Raw genomic sequence first — 22,378 nt, forward strand, 5'->3', positions numbered from 1 at the left:
TGGAGCAATGTAATGTATAGTTGAAGTTGATATTCAAGTAGGTGCAGAATGCACATGATGTTGCTAATGTGTATTTTGAGACTATTGATTCAGACGCTGTGTGCACTCCTGGAAATTGAAATAAGAACACCGTGAATTCATTGTCCCAGGAAGGGGAAACTTTATTGACACATTCCTGGGGTCAGATACATCACATGACCACATTGACAGAACCACAGGCACATAGACACAGGCAACAGAGCATGCACAATGTCGGCACTAGTACAGTGTATATCCACCTTTCGCAGCAATGCAGGCTGCTATTCTCCCATGGAGACGATCATAGAGATGCTGGATGTAGTCCTGTGGAACGGCTTGCCATGCCATTTCCACCTGGCTCCTCAGTTGGACCAGCGTTCGTGCTGGACGTGCAGACCGCGTGAGACGACGCTTCATCCAGTCCCAAACATGCTCAATGGGGGACAGATCCGGAGATCTTGCTGGCCAGGGTAGTTGACTTACACCTTCTAGAGCACGTTGGGTGGCACGGGATACATGCGGACGTGCATTGTCCTGTTGGAACAGCAAGTTCCCTTGCCGGTCTAGGAATGGTAGAACGATGGGTTCGATGACGGTTTGGATGTACCGTGCACTATTCAGTGTCCCATCGACGATCACCAGTGGTGTACGGCCAGTGTAGGAGATCGCTCCCCACACCATGATGCCGGGTGTTGGCCCTGTGTGCCTCGGTCGTATGCAGTCCTGATTGTGGCGCTCACCTGCACGGCACCAAACACGCATACGACCATCATTGGCACCAAGGCAGAAGCGACTCTCATCGCTGAAGACGACACGTCTCCATTCGTCCCTCCATTCACGCCTGTCGCGACACCACTGGAGGCGGGCTGCACGATGTTGGGGCGTGAGCGGAAGATGGCCTAACGGTGTGCGGGACCGTAGCCCAGCTTCATGGAGACGGTTGCGAATGGTCCTCGCCGATACCCCAGGAGCAACAGTGTCCCTAATTTGCTGGGAAGTGGCGGTGCGGTCCCCTACGGCACTGCGTAGGATCCTACGGTCTTGGCGTGCATCCGTGCGTCGCTGCGGTCCGGTCCCAGGTCGACGGGCACGTGCACCTTCCGCCGACCACTGGCGACAACATCAATGTACTGTGGAGACCTCACGCCCCACGTGTTGAGCAATTCGGCGGTACGTCCACCCGGCCTCCCGCATGCCCACTATATGGCCTCGCTCAAAGTCCGTCAACTGCACATACGGTTCACGTCCACGCTGTCGCGGCATGCTACCAGTGTTAAAGACTGCGATGGAGCTCCGTATGCCACGGCAAACTGGCTGACACTGACGGCGGCGGTGCACAAATGCTGCGCAGCTAGCGCCATTCGACGGCCAACACCGCGGTTCCTGGTGTGTCCGCTGTGCCGTGCGTGTGATCATTGCTTGTACAGCCCTCTCGCAGTGTCCGGAGCAAGTATGGTGGGTCTGACACACCGGTGTCAATGTGATCTTTTTTCCATTTCCAGGAGTGTATTTTATGATGAATTAGATGGTATAGTTTATATGGCGGTACTAGACAATGATATGAGTAATAGAATGGTATGATAGGATGATTTGGAATGGAAGAAACAGGTACACGAAAATCAGTTGATACCCATTGAGATCAGTGAGATATTACATAGTTGTTACTGTAAAGAGGATCAAGATAAGCTAATTAGTGATAAGATACTGAAAGTACTGCAAGAGAATGAGGAGTCTGTAGGAAAAGGTGATTACTGTGATTATATTAAACACACACACTCTAGTTGTAAGCTACCTTTAAGTACTTTACAACCTAAGTTAGGAAATGAGTTTCAAGTAAATGCTGATTTAAATTGTAGGGATGTTGAAGATGATTTATTGGCTGAAGAGGATGGAAGTAATAAGCATGATATACTTGGTGGTCCATATATTGAAATATCAAAAGGCAACTGGAAGGGAGTTTGTCTATTGGACACTGGTAGCCCAGTAAGTGGTGTGTCTGGTAAATAAGATATAGATTAAGGAATACTGAACAGTATACTGAATTTCCAATTACTGGTGTTAAAATAAAAGAAGCCACTGTCAATCACAGTACTATTTAATGTACTTAAATTAATCTGTAGGCAAGCATTGTCATACATGATGTTTGATGAAAATTGTAGGAATAACTTAAGGGGAGTAGAAGTATTTAATGACAGAAATTATTTAGATGAAGATGATGAGTATTTTTATAACCAGGTGGTTAGTGAGGATTTTTCTCAATTAGTATTGGATAAAGTTAACTCAGCAGACAATTTAAGTAGTGATGGGAAAGGTGACTTGGAGGGATTCCTGTGGGAATGTAACAGCATTTTCAATGACAAACCATGTAGAGTAAGAGATTACATGCGTAAGTTAAAATTGAGACCACATGAAGCATTTTTCATTAAGCCTTATGGAGTACCTATTTTTAAGAGTAAGGTTGTTGAGAAGGGATTGGAGAATTTGCAGACTTGGGGGATGATAGAATAATCAACCCTTAGGGACATACACTTTCTGTGCGTACCATGTGTCTGGCAAGCAAAAGAGCCCAAGCTAATATAGTAGCTGCTTTAACACCATTGTACACTTGTACTCTATTCGCACATGTTTATACACATTTCTATTCTTTGGATTTATGCTGACTTTGATTATCTATTTTGATTCATGATATTGGTGCTTGATGATATGAGGTACAATAATTTGCTCGATACACTCTGCTTTGATGATGTTTTCTAAGGTTCAATTTGATCAACCCTCAGGGGGTACACTCTCAGTATGTACCATGTGTCTGGCAAGCACAAGGGCCCCAGTTAATGTAGTATCTGTTTCAACATCTTTATAGTCCAGTACTACATTCCTTATTTATACCATTTACATTTAGTTTACAGCCACAAGTCTAAATCAATTCTTGGTACACGAAATGCTTCAATGATTTGATAATACACTCCTGGAAATTGAAATAAGAACACCGTGAATTCATTGTCCCAGGAAGGGGAAACTTTATTGACACATTCCTGGGGTCAGATACATCACATGATCACACTGACAGAACCACAGGCACATAGATACAGGCAACAGAGCATGCACAATGTCGGCACTACTACAGTGTATATCCACCTTTTGCAGCAATGCAGGCTGCTATTCTCCCATGGAGACGATCGTAGAGATGCTGGATGTAGTCCTGTGGAACGGCTTGCCATGCCATTTCCACCTGGCGCCTCAGTTGGACCGGCGTTCGTGCTGGACGTGCAGACCGCGTGAGACGACGCTTCATCCAGTCCCAAACATGCTCAATGGGGGACAGATCCGGAGATCTTGCTGGCCAGGGTAGTTGACTTACACCTTCTAGAGCACGTTGGGTGGCACGGGATACATGCGGACGTGCATTGTCCTGTTGGAACAGCAAGTTCCCTTGCCGGTCTAGGAATGGTAGAACGATGGGTTCGATGACGGTTTGGATGTACCGTGCACTATTCAGTGTCCCCTCGACGATCACCAGTGGTGTACGGCCAGTGTAGGAGATCGCTCCCCACACCATGATGCCGGGTGTTGGCCCTGTGTGCCTCGGTCGTATGCAGTCCTGATTGTGGCGCTCACCTGCACGGCGCCAAACACGCATACGACCATCATTGGCACCAAGGCAGAAGCGACTCTCATCGCTGAAGACGACACGTCTCCATTCGTCCCTCCATTCACACCTGTCGCACCACTGGAGGCGGGCTGCACGATGTTGGGGCGTGAGCGGAAGACGGCCTAACGGTGTGCGGGACCGTAGCCCAGCTTCATGGAGACGGTTGCGAATGGTCCTCGCCGATACCCCAGGAGCAACAGTGTCCCTAATTTGCTGGGAAGTGGCGGTGAGGTCCCCTACGGCACTGCATAGGATCCTACGGTCTTGGCGTGCATCCGTGCGTCGCTGCGGTCCGGTCCCAGGTCGACGGGCACGTGCACCTTCCGCCGACCACTGGTGACAACATCGATGTACTGTGGAGACCTCACGCCCCACGTGTTGAGCAATTCGGCGGTACGTCCCCCCGGCCTCCCGCATGCCCACTATACGCCCTCGCTCAAAGTCCGTCAACTGCACATACGGTTCACGTCCACGCTGTCGCGGCATGCTACCAGTGTTAAAGACTGCGATGGAGCTCCGTATGCCACGGCAAACTGGCTGACACTGACGGCGGCGGTGCACAAATGCTGCGCAGCTAGCGCCATTCGACGGCCAACACCGTGGTTCGTGGTGTGTCCGCTGTGCCGTGCGTGTGATCATTGCTTGTACAGCCCTCTCGCAGTGTCTGGAGCAAGTATGGTGGGTCTGACACACCGGTGTCAATGTGTTCTTTTTTCCATTTCCAGGAGTGTAGTATCTTATCTCATCTTTACCCACAGGAACTAACAACAATACGAATTTTGAAGACAAGTGTAGCTAACTGGATCACACCCATACATTTGTTTAATTACACTCTTGTTGATCAGCAGGAATTATGGTATAATCTGGGTCACTTGTATAACAGTTGTATTATTTCACATCTTTATGATTTCTACGATTATTCAACATCACGTGAATCTGAAATACTTTGTACATACATGATTGAATGCTCAGAACGATTGTTATGGCGACATTTAGCATCAACTGACATAATTTAGATTTCATAAACTTAGCCTGCTGTATGAAGTTTACACATGACACATATTCTACGGATTTCAATGATTTACTTATTATTTAGATTATCTTGACTATAATGAATCCTATTGCTCTGCAGCAAATCTTGTATTGTCTTTGAAAGCTCTTGATTAACATGATTTAGGAGTAGTTGCTTCCAGGGCTCTCAGGCGTCCAGCCAGATGCGATCACTGAAGTCCCACGATATTTCAGCAAATAACCTTTCTGCCATCATCAGTTGGTTCTGATGGGATGGTCTGTCTCTCTCTCTCTCTGTCTTCTCACCTTTTACTTTCCCTTCTTGGGGAAGTGCATAGAGGAGTTTGTAGCCTGTTGGCTTTTACTCCACAATGTGTGTTGTGAGTGTGTGATTGTCATTGACTGTTTTGGCTGTCTGTGCATTGTGGTGGTTCTGGTGGTGTCTAGTACTTGACTGAGGTTGGCGAGATGTTGAGTATATAAAGGATTAAGGATTGGCATTAGGATTTGGAGATGTCATACTGACCTAAGGAGTGGATGAGGTTATTTCCAGATCTGGAAGAGCTCTCATAGAAAGCCCTTGCCAGATCTTGGAATCTTTCTTTGAGGAGTGGGATTTTGGCAGTGGTGTGCAGATTGTCAGTGGGGAATCCCATGGATCGATGCAGTGCCCTTCTGAAGTCATGGTTCTGCAGCCTCTGGAGTTTGTCCAGATGCTGCTTTCCTGCGTATCCCCAGACAGGGCATGCATACTCCATTACTGGCTGTATGAGGGCCTGATAGACGTTTAGTCCTACAGAGCAGGGAAGGGAGCTGATTGTGTTGAAGACTGGGTATAGGATGGACATTCTGGCGCAGACCTTCCTGTGGATCTCGTCTATATGCTATTTCCATGTCAGTCTCTAGTCTAAGGTTACGCCAGATCTGCGCCAGGGGAGTCGGGATCCATGTAGGTGCAGGTGAAAAGGGGGGGGGGGGGGGGCATTGAGGGGGTTCGCATCTACTGAATCTCCAGTTGATTAGGATAGCCTGTGTCTTTTCAGGATTGGTGGTGATGCGCCAGTGATGAGCCCAGGTTTCTGTGTTATCTAAAACCCTTTGTAACCTACGAATGACGAAAAACACCCATGTTATGAGTGTAAAAGGCGGTGTCATCAGCTTACTGTGTGGTGTGCACCAGGGGGTCTGTGGAAGTGTCTACAGTGTACAGACTGTACAAAACGGGCCCCAGGACCGATCCCTGTGGCATCCCAGCACGAATACGCCTTTTGGTGGAGGTGGCTGTTTCTACCTTGACAGAGAAGATTCTGTTCATGAGATAGCTTTGGATTAACATGACTATGCTCCCGGGTAACCCCTGTGTGTATAACTTGTATAGTAGCCCTTTATGCCATACTGAGTCGAAGGCTTCGGCTACATCAAGTAGCACTATCCCGCAGTAACCTCTGTGGTTGAAACCCTCTGTGGCTGCTTCCACCAGTCTCATGATCTGTTGTGGTAGTTTCACTGTCCTTCTACCTCTTTCCATAGATGCTCACGTCAATAGCATGTGAACATTTAATGAACATCACCATTTTCAAGATACACATTCACAAGCTTTGTGTAATAATAACCTGCCCTGTGTCAGAGTCACTTATTTCAGTGGATTTCCCCATCTGCAGCCCGTATCTTCACTAGAGTGATCTCCCATCCATGTCTGCTCCACTCACCTAGTTTCTTTACCATGTCACATGCCTGCAACACATCAACCTACATCCAATGTCACAGAGGGCAGTTGGTTCATCATCGTATATCAGAATACTCAATACTTTACAAACAATGAGTCAGACACACTGGGTAACTGGAGGTGGAATTCCTTATTAGCACAGTGTTCATATATTTCTGAGAAGGTTACATAGAAAGTAGTAACATATTGCAGTACACATATTTTGTTTTCAGACCCACAATTTGATCTTGGGAAAGGATCACAAAATAAGCAACCACATGCATGCTTCATTCTACACTCCTGGAAATGGAAAAAAGAACACATTGACACCGGTGTGTCAGACCCACCATACTTGCTCCGGACACTGCGAGAGGGCTGTACAAGCAATGATCACACGCACGGCACAGCGGACACACCAGGAACCGCGGTGTTGGCCGTCGAATGGCGCTAGCTGCGCAGCATTTGTGCACCGCCGCCGTCAGTGTCAGCCAGTTTGTCGTGGCATACGGAGCTCCATCGCAGTCTTTAACACTGGTAGCATGCCGCGACAGCGTGGACGTGAACCATATGTGCAGTTGACGGACTTTGAGCGAGGGCGTATAGTGGGCATGCGGGAGGCCGGGTGGATGTACTGCCTAATTGCTCAACACGTGGGGCGTGAGGTCTCCACAGTACATCGATGTTGTCGCCAGTGGTCGGCGGAAGGTGCACGTGCCCGTCGACCTGGGACCGGACCGCAGCGACGCACGGATGCACGCCAAGACCGTAGGATCCTACGCAGTGCCGTAGGGGACCGCACCACCACTTCCCAGCAAATTAGGGACACTGTTGCTCCTGGGATATCGGCGAGGACCATTCACAACCGTCTCCATGAAGCTGGGCTACGGTCCCGCACACCGTTAGGCCGTCTTCCGCTCACGCCCCAACATCGTGCAGCCCGCCTCCAGTGGTGTCGCGACAGGCGTGAATGGAGGGACGAATGGAGACGTGTCGTCTTCAGCGATGAGAGTCGCTTCTGCCTTGGTGCCAATGATGGTCGTATGCGTGTTTGGCGCCGTGCAGGTGAGCGCCACAATCAGGACTGCATACGACCGAGGCACACAGGGCCAACACCTGGCATCATGGTGTGGGGAGCGATCTCCTACACTGGCCGTACACCACTGGTGATCGTCGAGGGGACACTGAATAGTGCACGGTACATCCAAACCGTCATCGAACCCATCATTCTACCATTCCTAGACCGGCAAGGGAACTTGCTGTTCCAACAGGACAATGCATGTCCGCATGTATCCCGTGCCACCCAACGTGCTCTAGAAGGTGTAAGTCAACTACCCTGGCCAGCAAGATCTCCGGATCTGTCCCCCATTGAGCATGTTTGGGACTGGATGAAGCGTCATCTCACGCGGTCTGCACGTCCAGCACGAACGCTGGTCCAACTGAGGCGCCAGGTGGAAATGGCATGGCAAGCCGTTCCACAGGACTACATCCAGCATCTCTACGATCGTCTCCATGGGAGAATAGCAGCCTGCATTGCTGCAAAAGGTGGATATACACTGTAGTAGTGCCGACATTGTGCATGCTCTGTTGCCTGTGTCTATGTGCCTGTGGTTCTGTCAGTGTGATCATGTGATGTATCTGACCCCAGGAATGTGTCAATAAAGTTTCCCCTTCCTGGGACAATGAATTCACGGTGTTCTTATTTCAATTTCAAGGAGTGTATATGTTGTAAAAGTTGGAGATAATATGTGGTTGGAGAAAAAATTTGCACAGCCTTTTACAGGCTTCCAATTCAATCAAGACTTATTGTTTAAACAGTGCATATGGAGTACATAAAATAATTACATTTACAGATCAAAAGCACAAGTGGTTCTGAAGTACCAGGTATCAATCCATACACACCCATATTATGTAGTATACAGAGAATTTGCAGCATTAGAAAATTGTAGCAAAATGCAGGAAGATCTGCAGTGGATAGGCACTTGGTGCCTATATGATAGCGGAACAAACACTGGTAGCAGTTACTTCTGTAAAATATCTGGGAGTATGTGTGTGGAACGATTTGAGGTGGAATGATCATATAAAATTAATTGTTGGTGAGGCGGGTGCCAGGTTGAGATTCATTGGGAGAGTCCTTAGAAGATGTAGTCCATCAACAAAGGAGGTGGCTTACAAAACACTCGTTCGACCTGTACTTGAGCATTGCTCATCAGTGTGGGATCCGTACCAGATCGGGTTGACGGAGGAGATAGAGAAGATCCAAAGAAGAGCGGTGCGTTTCGTCACAGGGTTATTTGATAACCGTGATAGCGTTACGGAGATGTTTAGAAAAATCAAGTGGCAGACTCTGCAAGAGAGGCGCTCTGCATCGCGGTGTAACTTGCTCGCCATGTTTCGAGAGGGTACGTTTCTGGATGAGGTATCGAATATATTGCTTCCCCCTACTTATACCTCCCGAGGAGATCACGAATGTAAAATTAGAGAGTTTTGAGTGTGTACGGAGGGTTTCAGACAGTTGTTCTTCCCACGAACCATATGCGACTGGAACAGAAAAGGGAGGTAATGACCGCAGCACGTAAAGTGCCCTCCGCCACACACCATTGGGTGGCTTGTGGAGTATAAATGTAGATGTAGATGTAGATGTAGATGTAGATTGCTACACTGACTCTGGATCTAGTCTATCATAAAGATGACAAACACTGTCCTAGGGTATGTTATGCCATGCCTGCTTGACCTGTTCACATAGTTCTGTAAGAGCTGTTGGTTGACAAGTTGCATGAGAGAGATTGTGCTGGCTACGGAAGTGGTTGCATGTCTTGCAGAGCATGTTGTGTTTCATGGGCAGTGTGTGGGCAAGCAGTATCTTGTAGGAACAACACATCACCTTCCTGTTGCAAGAACAGCAAAAAATGGGTCTAAGAACATTGTGCACATACCAAGTGCTGGTTGGTGTTCCCTCCATTGTCTCAGACAAATGCACTCTACAAGACAATGCTCACCAGGTCTATACTGTATCTGCAAACTACCAGTACTTGTGTGGAGGCAGAATTTGCTTCCACCACTGAAGACCACAGCACACCACTCCGTCTTCCAATTGATCCTCCGATGGCACCACTCAAGCTGTGCACATTGATGCTATGGTGTGAGTGAGAGACAAGATAGTGTTGTACGTGCCTGTAGCCCCAGTGCTAATCATCAGTTTGCAATAGCTCATGTTGACACGTGTGGGCTCATAAGACTTCTTATCTGTGATGTGGTAGCTGTACAATCTGTCACTACTGCCCTTATAATACAGTGATCCAGGTGGGCATTAGTGCTGTGTGGATCTCCAGAATCCCATCTATGGGTGTGAGAATGCTCATGTGACCACTGATACCAGCAATGTTGCAGAACTGATGCAGCATGTCTATGTTGCGTGGCAATTCTCTGAAAGGATTGTTCCACCACTTGAGAGGCCACAATTTGACAGCTTTGCTGTAGGTAACACAAGTGCCTGCATGGTTGCCTACTTGCTTCATGTGTTTGCATTACACTGTGTCTTATGGCTATGAGAAATCCCTGGTAAAGGGTAGACACAAATGGCGCTCTGGTGGCTATGCTCCTATGCAGTCTGTTGGTGGACAATCCATCATCAATACACCTACTATCCCCCAGTTGCCATATGTTGTCATCGGATCAAAATTGATGTCGCCTTTCCAGCTGTACTAATTTTTTCCAGCTGTGCAATATTCACACACATACTGTCGGTCATTAGAATTGCAGCACCAGGAGGGACATTAAATAATGCAATTTTACTTATTTTGCTCACACAGTACAGGAAGACGGACACATGATTAAACTTGTGGTGTTTTTGGAGTGGCTCTAACCCAGTTGGGCAATGAATGGAACTGAACTTGAATCATTCCATGCTGCTCCAGCTCTGCATCAGAGGTCATCAGTCGTAGTGGTTGTTGAGTGATGGTGTGCCAGCATCTGAGTGATCCATGACCAGATGTTTTCAATGGGTGAAATATTTAGAGAGCATACTGAGCAGGGCAAAAGTCAAACTCCCTCCAAATCAAAATTGGTCAAGACATATTTGGAAACATGTGATCTTGTATTTTCTTGTTGAAAGATTATTTCTTGGAAACACCAAAGAATGGGCATAGCCACCAGCCTAAAAATGTCAGAAATATAATGTCTTTTGTCCTCATTACTGTCTATGCAAACTAAGGGTGATTTTGTTCTGTGCAAAGTGGCAGCCCGTACCAGCATGCCATGTGCTGGACTTGTATGATGTTGACTAATGCAGTCTACAAATGTTTATTCTATGCAGAGGCTCCATACACACATATACAGCCATGATGATGCTGTATGCATTATCAGGGCTCATTTGAAAAGATAATGTTGTGTCACTCCTGTGTTGATTGTTGTAATAGGCACATCACTGTTGGTACAGCTCTCTCTCCTGCCACATCTAGGGAAATGAAAGTAATGGTCGATGTGTTGACAGATCCTGGTGCTCCAGACATCATTGCACCATCTGTATGGATACTTATCTTGTGGTAAACATCTCATTTCCATACACATGGTAAAGTGCATGGCTGTATGATCCTGCATGTCTTAACAAATAATGCCTTGGACACTAGTCATGTGGAGTCATTGTGTTCCTGCATGGCACTGACTATGGCCTTCCTGTACCCACCAATTTCATATTTGTGCAGTAGTTATGGAATCCCAGCCATTGTGAGCAGTAGTATTGTGGAACGATAAACTGTAGTTTTGATAGACAATGATTCTATCACTGTCAATTTCTGACGTGCAGGTAGACATTTCTCCTTCTTACACAAACATAGCATGGTCCTCTAGGATACTTAGCCAATAACAGTTTCAGTTTAAAAAGGGCTATTCTACTGAGTCAGCTATTTGTACATTAACTGAGAACATAATAAAATATTTAAATTATAAAATATTGTCAACTGACATCTTCTCTGATTTACTAAAAGTATTTGATTGTGGCAATCGTGATATTCTGTTAACAAAGTAAGTTTCTATGATATATGTAATTCAGCTTGTGCATGTTGTAGTTCTTATTTAAGAAACAAAATGGAGAAATTTACCCTAACCTGTCTGAATAGCACGAAGAAGAATACCACACCATTTTCATGGGGAGAAAATAGAATGGGAGTCTCATTGGGTTTGATCATTGAGCCACTACTGTTCTTGCTTTATGCTAATGATCTCCCATTTGATTTGAATCAGGAGGCATAATTAGTTGTGTCTAAAGACAATACAAGCATTTTTGTCAAGCTGGCCAAAGAAACATAAACAGAGGAAATAGCAAATGAAGTTTTGTGAAACTTACTGGGTGGTTTTGCTCAAATGGTCTAGCATTAAACTTTAAAAAAGTAAGTTTCATCCAGTTTTGTATTCTCAGAAATATTTATTGGTGCCCCTGTGATAATATTCTGGGGTAACTGCTTGCATAGGTGAAAGCGTTCACTGCACAAATGGTAATTAGAATTATGTGTGGTGTTCACTCCTGTTCATCTTGCAGGTATCTGTTTAAACAGCTGGAAATATAAACCACAGCCTCAGAACTCATTTATTCTCTTATGAAAATTGTTGTCAACAATTCATCTGAGTTTCAGATTAACAGAGATATTCACAAGTCCGATTCTGGAAGGAAAAATGAATCTAACCTTGTCACAGGAAGAGGAAAAATATGCAGCTATAACACTCTTTTACAATCTATCCATCAAAATAAAATGTCTGAAAAGTAACAGAAGTGTTTTCAAATACAAATGAAAGATTTTTCTCCTTAACAACTCATTCTATACCATAGAGAAATTCTTGAGTAGAAATAATCATTTTTTTAAAGGGAAAACTGTAAATGGTAAGAATGCAGTCATAGAATTCTATGACTGCATTCTCACCATTTACAGTTTTCCCTTAAAAAAAATTATATATATATATATATATATATATATATATATATATATATATATATATATATATATATATATATAGACACACACACACACACACTCCTGGAAATGGAAAAAAGAACACATTGACACCGGTGTGTCAGACCCACCATACTTGCTCCGGACACAGCGAGAGGGCTGTACAAGCAATGATCACACGCACGGCACAGCGGACACACCAGTAACCGCGGTGTTGGCCGTCGAATGGCGCTAGCTGTGCAGCATTTGTGCACCGCCACCGTCAGTGTCAGCCAGTTTGCCGTGGCATACGGACCTCCATCGCAGTCTTTAACACTGGTAGCATGCCGCGACAGCGTGGACGTGAACCGTATGTGCAGTTGACGGACTTTGAGCGAGGGCGTATAGTGGGCATGCGGGAGGCCGGGTGGATGTACCGCCGAATTGCTCAACACGTGGGGCGTGAGGTCTCCACAGTACATCGATGTTGTCGCCAGTGGTCAGCGGAAGGTGCATGTGCCCGTCGACCTGGGACCGGACCGCAGCGACGCACGGATGCACGCCAAGACCGTAGGATCCTACGCAGTGCCGTAGGGGACCGCACTGCCACTTCCCAGCAAATTAGGGACACTGTTGCTCCTGGGGTATCGGCGAGGACCATTCGCAACCGTCTCCATGAAGCTGGGCTATGGTCCCGCACACCGTTAGGCTGTCTTCCGCTCACGCCCCAACATCGTGCAGCCCGCCTCCAGTGGTGTCGCGACATGCGTGAATGGAGGGATGAATGGAGACGTGTCGTCTTCAGCGATGAGAGTCGCTTCTGCCTTGGTGCCAGTGATGGTCGTATGCGTGTTTGGCGCCGTGCAGGTGAGCGCCACAATCAGGACTGCATACGACCGAGGCACAAAGGGCCAACACCCGGCATCATGATCTGGGGAGCGATCTCCTACACTGGCCGTACACCACTGGTGATCATCGAGGGGACACTGAATAGTGCACGGTACATCCAAACCATCATCGAACCCATCGTTCTACCATTCCTAGACCAGCAAGTGAACTTGCTGTTCCAACAGCACAATACACGTCCGCATGTATCCCGTGCCCCCCAATGTGCTCTAGAAGGTGTAAGTCAACTACCCTGGCCAGCAAGATCTCCGGATCTGTCCCCCATTGAGCATGTTTGGGACTGGATGAAGCGTCGTCTCACGCGGTCTGCACATCCAGCACGAACGCTGGTCCAACTGAGGCGCCAGGTGGAAATGGCATGGCAAGCCGTTCCACAGGACTACATCCAGCATCTCTGCGATCGTCTCCATGGGAGAATAGCAGCCTGCATTGCTGCGAAAGGTGGATATACACTGTACTAGTGCCGACATTGTGCATGCTCTGTTGCCTGTGTCTATGTGCCTGTGGTTCTGTCAGTGTGATCATGTGATGTATCTGGCCCCAGGAATGTCTCAATAAAGTTTCCCCTTCCTGGGACAATGAATTCACGGTGTTCTTATTTCAATTTCCAGGAATGTATATATATATAATAACAAAGATGATGTGACTTACCAAATGAAAGTGCTGGCAGGTCGACAGACACACAAACGAACACAAACATACACACAAAATTCAAGCTTTCGCAACAAACTGTTGCCTCATCAGGAAAGAGGGAAGGAGGGAAGGAGAGGGAAAGACGAAAGGATGTGGGTTTTAAGGGAGAGGGTAAGGAGTCATTCCAGTCCCGGGAGCGGAAAGACTTACCTTAGGGGGAAAAAAGGACGGGTACACACTCGCACACACACACATATCCATCCACACATATACAGACACAAGCACTGCTCCCGGGACTGGAATGACTCCTTACCCTCTCCCTTAAAACCCACATCCTTTCGTCTTTCCCTCTCCTTCCCTCCTTCCCTCTTTCCTGATGAGGCAACAGTTTGTTGCGAAAGCTTGAATTTTTTGTGTATGTTTGTGTTCGTTTGTGTGTCTGTCGACCTGCCAGCACTTTCATTTGGTAAGTCACATCATCTTTGTTATTAGATATATTTTTCCTTCATGGAATGTTTCCTTCTATTATAACCATATCATATATATATATATATATATATATATATATATATATATATATATATATATATATATATATATATATATAATGTGTGTGTGTTTTCTATGATTGTTCTGTTGACCCAATTCACAGCAGACAGTTCATTGTGTATGTGATCTATGGAACAAGTAATTAATATCTACATCTAAATCATACTCTGTAAGCCACCTAATAGTGTATGGAGATGGGTACTTTTCATACCACTAACTGATGCCTCCCTACCCTGTTTCACTTGAGAATGGCATATGGGAAGAATAATTGTAAGTAAGGATTTGTATTGGCTCCAATTTCTTGAGTTTTCTTGTCATGGTCATTACATGAGATGTATGTGGGAGGAAGTGATCTCTTGTCTGACTCTTCCCTGTGCTCTCTCAAAATTCCAGTCATAAACTTCTCTGTGAAGCACAACACCTTTCTCATAATGTCTGCAAATAAACTTTGTGGACCATCTGAGTAAAGCTCTCACACTGAATAAATGATCCCATAAGAAATGCACTGCTCTTCATTGCATCTTCTCTCTATCTCTTCTGTCAGTCCTACATGGTTAGTATCCCATACTGATGAACAATACTCAAGAACTGGCTGAACAAGCACCTTGTAAGCCACTTGATTTTTGGATGAGCTACATTTCCTTAAGATTCTTCCTGTGAATCTCAGTCTGGCATCTGCTTTTCCTATTATTTGTTTTTTGTGGACTTAAGCTCACTCCAGACAGTTACTCCTTGATATTTTATGGTAGATACTCTTTACTTCAGTTATTCATCAATAGTGTAGTTGTGCAGTGGTGGCTTTCTTTTCCTGAGTATGCACAATATGTTACATTTATTTATGTTCAGGAGCAACTGCCAGAGCCTGCACTATTCACCAATTCTCTGAAGGTCATTCTGCAAATCAGTACTATCTATTGGCATTGCTACTTTTTTATAGGCAACTGCATCATCTGTGAACAGTCTTAAGGAGCATCTGATGGTTTCTAATAGATCATTTACATATATTGTAAACATTAATGGACCTATCACACTTCCTTGGGGTACTCCAGAAATTACCTCTACATCTGTCTATTTTGCTCCATTAAGGTTGAAATGTTGAGTTCTGTCTACAAGGGAATCCTGAGTACAGTCACAAATCTGCTCTGATGCTCAATAAGCTCATACTGTTTCACTAAACGTCAGTGTGAGATGATGTCAAATGCCTTCCTGAAGCCCAGGAATGGGCATCAGCCTGAGCCCCATTGACTACAATGCTGTGGACTCATGGAGGAACAGAGGGAGCTGAATTTCACATGATTTCTGTTTTCACAACCCATGTTGATTTTTATAGAGGAGATTTTCATGCTCCAAAAACATCATAAATGTTGATCATAAAATGTGTTCCATAGTTCTACAATAGATTGACATGAATGACATAGGTCTATAGTTGTGTGCATCTGTACTGCAGCCCTTCATGAAAATGGGAATAACTTGTGCTTTTTTCCAGTCACTAGGTACCCTTCATTGCTGAAGCAATGCTAGAAGGGGAGCAAGTTCTTTTACACACTCTTTGTATAATCTTGTAGGTATACACAAATATAGTTCACTTCTTTGCAGAAGTATGTGAAACAAGATAAACTAAACAAAATTGCTCTTTTATCTGAAAATTGCCGCTGCTGCAGCTAATGCTACTGGCATATCAACTTGCCTCGACATCTGCTGCTGTACTAAGCAACCAACTAACTAAAGCTTCTCACAAAAAGTCAAGTTTCAAATGTGATTTGTGGATGAGAAACCTGCTTATAATCTCATCTTTTTAATACAGAATGTAGATGGTGCCACTACTGCATACTTTGTGCAGTTGTGCTGAAATGCTAATTATTTCATGTCAAAGTGTCTAGTATACTTCATGCCATTTTCAGTTTGACACATGCTGTGTTCATGTTGTTACAGTGTTAATGTCTAGCAGTATATATATAAAAGAGAAAGTGTATCAGTGTCATCACATTGTGTAAATATGTGTATAGGATATTAGATGAGTTTTGGGTAGTATGGAGGTAGGAGGTTGGGTCAGGGGCAAATGAGATACATAAATCCAATCAAAAGAACTCTGTATTTCTTGCAGTGACATGGTTCAGAGTGGTACCCTCCAAGAAAAATGAAATTAAGCAAAATTTCAGTCAAAATGCAAAAGGGACTGGTTGCAAATGTTACAGATATTACAAAGAAATAGTGACATTTCTAGGGTGAAAGCAGAGTGATCAGAGGTACACAATGAGTCTGCTCTGTAACATAATCTAACTACAAGAGCCAAGCAGAGGTAAAATATAAGAGAGACACATAAGTAGCTGCTCTAAATCTGTTAACACATTTCTTCATGGAAGAAAAAAATTAAAAAAATTGTGTTACTATAGAAGTACCTGAAACACTCAGGACATGGAACACATATCAGAAGTTTGGTAGCTTCATGTAGAATCTGCACCAACTGTCAGTGGCACTCAAAAACAGTTAACCTTACACTTATTAGAGTTGCACTGGTATGGTGCGAATTCACGATGCCAGGCATTAAGGGGGTTGAAACACAAAAGAGAGCTACAACAAATTGTCTGGCCTATATGTTCTACAGTTGAATTAAAATACAAGAGTACTTCTGTGCAAGTAGATTCTGGAGGCAGTTTCATGGCCTGTGCCTTATACCTCCTTCCTGGTTATTGGAAAGAATCTTGGCTCTGCCTCACCTTTCTATGGATTTTTTAGTGCACTTCACCTTTAGCCCATCTATTCACCAACCGTGTCGTAACACATATACCTGGCTAGAATGAATGGCCACAAAATGTAAAACTTTAACAAAGGAAACAACTAACTCCTATGGGTCCATCTTGAGACCGACAACTAGGGTAGTACATACTGAATCTATAACAAATGACTGCACAGATATTAAAAAGGAAATACAAGGGTAAGTCAATTATCATCCACAAAGCAGTTATAAAATTTTATTGTAACAAATAGGAAACTTACAAGAACATCATTTTTTGACATAGTCTCCTTGTATTTCAACACACTTGGTCCATCATTGTACAAGCTTCTTGTTGCCCTCATAAAAGAAGGTTCTCAGTTGAGCTGCAAGCCAGGAATGCACTGCTTTGTCTGAGGCAAATCAATGGCCCCTTAATGCCTGTTGGACTGGACCAAACAAGTGATAGTCTGAAGGGTGAAGATCGGGACTATATGGAGGATGATCCAATAGGTCTACTTAAAATTTGAGTTTCTGTAGTGTTTCAGCATTGTGGGCAGCAGTATGCGTATGGGCATTGTCGTGCAACAGCACAACACGTTTTGACAGCAATCCTTGGCATTTGCTTCAAACTGCAGGCTTTAGCCTGGCAGTAAGCATCTCACTGTAATGTACACTGTTTATTGTTGTGCCCCTTTCCCCATAATGTTCCAGTACTGGACCTTGTGTGTCCTAAAAAACCGTAAGCATCAGTTTTCCTGTGGACGGTTGGGTCTTGAATTTTTTCTTGCACTGCGAATTTGGATGTTTCCATTCCATTCTCTATGCTTTACTCTCCAGCTCTTAATGATGGATCCATATTTTGTCACCAGGAATGATCCTGTCAAAGAAGATGTCCCCTTTGTTACCATAGAGATCCAAATGTTTTTTGCAGATGTCCAAGTTTGTTTGTTTATGCTACTGTATGAGTTGTTTTGGGACCCATCTTGCACAAACTTTATGAAACGCAAGTCTGTTGTGGATGATTTTGTAGGCAGAAGTGTGACTAATTTGCAGATGATGTGCCACTTCGTCAATAGTTAATCGTCTGTCCAAGAGAATCATTTCACGTGAACGCTCAATGGTTTCTTCATTTGTGGCAATAAATGGTGCTCTGGCCACTTCATCATGTGTATGGCTTGTGCCACCATTTTGGGATTTTTCAATCCATTCATAGACACTCCATTGTGGCAAAACACTGTACCCGTACTGTACCGACAGTCTTCGATGAATTTTGGTCCCTGATATACCCTCTGACCACAAAAAATGGATCACTGAACATTGATCTTTGGTGCAAATAGACAGCAGAGCACCCATGATTAACAGCATGGCAGCAATAATGATACTAAACCTAGCAGCTTGAAAATTGCAAAGATATAGCAACAAATAAACAAAGCACACAACATCAATGTAAAATGAGAGTACTACCTAAATAACAAAAATATAACTAAACTGCAGATAATAATTGTCTTACCCTTGTACTATTGTATTTAAGGACATACTTTATGAGTAACATCAATGAATTTATTGAGTTTGAAGATCATCATTTGGGATGAGTACTAATGTAATTTAATTTTTGGTTATTATTTCAAGTCATATAAAAGGGAGTTCTTATCAAAAAGATAGAATAAAAGGAAAAAATGTTTCAGGACAAAGTTAATAACTGAACCACTGATTCATCACCAAACACACACAAAGTGGAATGAAAACTTTGCTGCCTTCTGACGAGATGCTTCGGTGAGATCTTCTGAAAACTAGCAAAGTTTTCATTCTATTTTGTGTGTGACTGTTCATGACTCAATGTTTCAGTTGTTCAGTGAGGGATCTCCTTTCATCCAAGTTAGTTACATTCTGCCTAAATGTTACTTACTATTTTCAGGACAAAGTTATTCATTTTTCTCATCGAACATGAATATGCAAGTGAAAATTTGTGTTCTCATTAAACCTTTCTACTGAAATATTTTCATACATTAAGAACTAATTTCTCACAAGACTTGAAAAAATTGTCTCAAAATTAATTATTGTTTCTCCAGTACATCTCTGAGCTGATGGCTTACAACACTGCATATTTGGTGTTATCTGTGCAGACTTCCTGACTATGCAGTAAAACTCTCTGCAAGCATTTGAAGTACATTCAGTCATATATTTACATGTTTATGGTAGTTCATTGTATAGTTTAACTTTTAACAAACACTAGAGGAAGAAATCTTGTAATTTAATATCTGGTGATCTGGCAGGCTAATTTATTGTAACCACCTTTATTGACCCAGAAAACTCTAGAAATCATGATTTCTTTCACTTCTTGTGAGCAACATGCTGGACAGTTGTCTCACTGGAACCACACAATTAGTGACAATTATGGTCTTTAAGCAATAACACTATTTCATCCTGCAGAATGTTTGGGTGTGTTTCTCCATCCAGTATCACCCAAACCAATAAGCATCAACAATTTCTCCATCCAGTATTCTACATCAAATGTCAAGTGATCCAGGACACTGTTGTTCCTCTTGATGAAAGTAACATGAGTTGACAAGGCCCCAGTAATGTATATTGTGTCTGTTCATCTCATTATGATTTGTAAGGAGTGAGTCAGCTCAATGGTATCTGATTTTTCTCAAGCAATATGAATATGTGTTTAAAAATAGGGGTTCTAATTTAAAAACATGTAGTTGCCCTCTGTTTGGAAAGCGTCACCTTGCTGACCCCTATCATTCATCTCTACTGTCTCATTATAGGATGCTTGACGTATTTTGATCTCTTAACTTAAGTGACTGCCCCAATATATAGCATTTGGTCAATCAACATTGTGTACTTGGATAACATTTCTTTAACAATTGTACAGGAAATTCTATATCATTCTGATGGTTCATTTTCAGTAGTCTTTTAGCAGGCCTTAGAAATATTAGTAATAAACTCCACATATTAAAATTTTAGTTGAAAAACTGTATTTTGTGCTTGAGTTTCACATAACAGTTTAAGTTCTGTCACTGTATTGTATAGCTTATTTGTGTATGGGCTCAAAAATCTCTGTTTTTTTGTTTTCTTTCTTTATTTTTTTAGCAGCATTTTGTGTGTCATGTATACAGTGATGTGTATCTTGATTCAGTAGTTCTGGTTCAAATGGACCCATGGAATGAAAAGCAAATAAATAAGTACAGTAATATACTCTTCACTGAAAAATTTTATTCTAAATGTAACCATTTAAAACACTGCACACAGTATGAGGAAAATGCTTTCTTTCTTGGAAACTTTTAATCATTTTGAAGAGAATCGGTTACGAAAATTCTAAGAAGCATAAGTACTTCACAAGAAAGGGATTTGTCTTCAGATGTGTAAACATCTGTAAACAATCAGAATTTGACTTTATCTCTGAAGTTTATCAATTATCACAGAGCAATAATTCACATAGCTTAATCCCAAAGAAGTATAGCTTGATATCATCACTCAGTCTTCTTTATCTAAAAATATTTAATGCTTTTATTACTTCAGATTTGGCACACCAGTGTATATAAACAGAACTTTAGTTCTGCTCTTGACTACTCATTGTGGCTGCCATGGAGCTGAAAATAATTATAGTGTTTACGATCACTATAGCAGGTGTCTTAGCCAGTGAGTATTGCATTCACTGCCCTCTGATTTATCTACACTACCTTACATGCATTTTGTCATACACAACAATATATTTGCCAAACAACATCACACAAACACATAATCCATAATGTGATATAAGACAAATTAATCTTGATTTGTTGTTTTGTAATTGATTTTTCCAGTAACAAATACAGATACATTCTTAAAAGTTAGCTCTTCATCCAGTATTAATTGAGGCATTGTCACTTATAAAATTAATGCCATATATGATATTGTGTGATATATGTGTTTAGTATGTTTCTATATGTTAGGAAGATTGTTACACAAGTTGAAATTTCTAGTGGGGCACTCATGGAGAAGATCACAATGGTAGTTCCAAACTTTTGTTTTGTTGAAGATTGAACACTCTATCACCTCATAAAATTTTAGATAGTACCAAGACATTGCATCTGATGCTCTTGCTGATCATTTTTATTAATATTATTGTGTTAACAGGATCATATTTAGTACTCAGTTTCTGAATTTATGTGACAACACAAAAATCCTGCATAGAATTGCTGCCAGAGAATACATTGGAAGCTCTTTATTGTAACACTGCTGAAATTGTTTCATCTTTCCTGTCACCAGTCTTTTACATTGTAACTAACATGGAGCAATACAGAACTGAGGTTGTTACATTATAACTGCAGCATATTAATTATGTTGTTACGAATGAGAAATAGGAAATATACTACATCTGGAAAGAATCAATGTGACTACAAATTCAAAAACATTAATATGTTAGTCAGTCACCATTATTTGTCTTCTTTCTCTCACTGAGTAGGACACAGAAGTAGCTGTTGATTTAGCTATGAATACTTGTACAGAATCATCTGTAATGGAACACTATCACTATATGTGTTGGTTGTGTTTTCTGTCAATGACAGTCATGCTAATTAATGGTAACTATGCCTATAATTTATAGGCTCAGTGAAGGTGGCTGGTCAAATAATTTAACTGAATATTTCTTGTGGAGGTGTCAGGTCAAATAATTTAATTGGAACTTTCATGTCAGAAACAGCTAATGAATGTCTCCTGATAGCTGGCACTTCCTGATAAAACATACTTTGAAACCTTACAGTTTCTAAACTGAACAAAGTTACAAATATTTATTAAATCTCATAGTTAAACAGTTTCCCATTACATAGGTCCTTATGATTATGCCAATATTTGAAATAAATAAAATGCTATTTCCTTCAGAAAATAATTCCATTTTGCAGCTTAAACTAACAGTTGACTCCACTACTCAGTATAGCAATGTTTTTCTCAAATTATTTTCACTTTGGAGTGCAAACACCACTTTCTGAATATGTTCATTTGAGTATTGCATATTCATACTACTAAAATGAATGCTCACTGTAAATAAGGCTCCATTCATAGAAAATGTACGCAGCTGTTATCTTAGAGCAGTTATTAGTGTTCTCATATTAAAGTTACACAATTAGTAGAAGATAATCAGCAATTAAATAGAATAACTTGAAACTTTCTTCAGACAAGTTACTTTCCCATTGATTAAATAAAAACAGAAATAGGAATCCACTAAAAATTATGTAGGCTCTATTCAAAATTCTCACTAAAATAAATCTAATATACTTGCTTTGTGA

General features: G+C 42.6%; 1 protein-coding gene across 1 annotated transcript in view; it reads left to right on the plus strand.

The window, feature by feature from the left end:
• The first annotated feature begins 20,698 nt into the window (after positions 1 to 20,698).
• The window catches only part of LOC126184651 (P-selectin-like), a 96,936-nt gene continuing 95,256 nt past the window's right edge, over positions 20,699 to 22,378 (plus strand). The window contains exon 1 of the mRNA XM_049927130.1: positions 20,699 to 20,753. Within this exon, the coding sequence (XP_049783087.1) occupies positions 20,699 to 20,753 (55 nt within the window). The remainder of the gene's footprint in view (positions 20,754 to 22,378) is intronic.

Source organism: Schistocerca cancellata, chromosome 4 (assembly GCF_023864275.1).
Source record: "Schistocerca cancellata isolate TAMUIC-IGC-003103 chromosome 4, iqSchCanc2.1, whole genome shotgun sequence".
Classification (NCBI taxonomy): domain Eukaryota; kingdom Metazoa; phylum Arthropoda; class Insecta; order Orthoptera; family Acrididae; genus Schistocerca; species Schistocerca cancellata.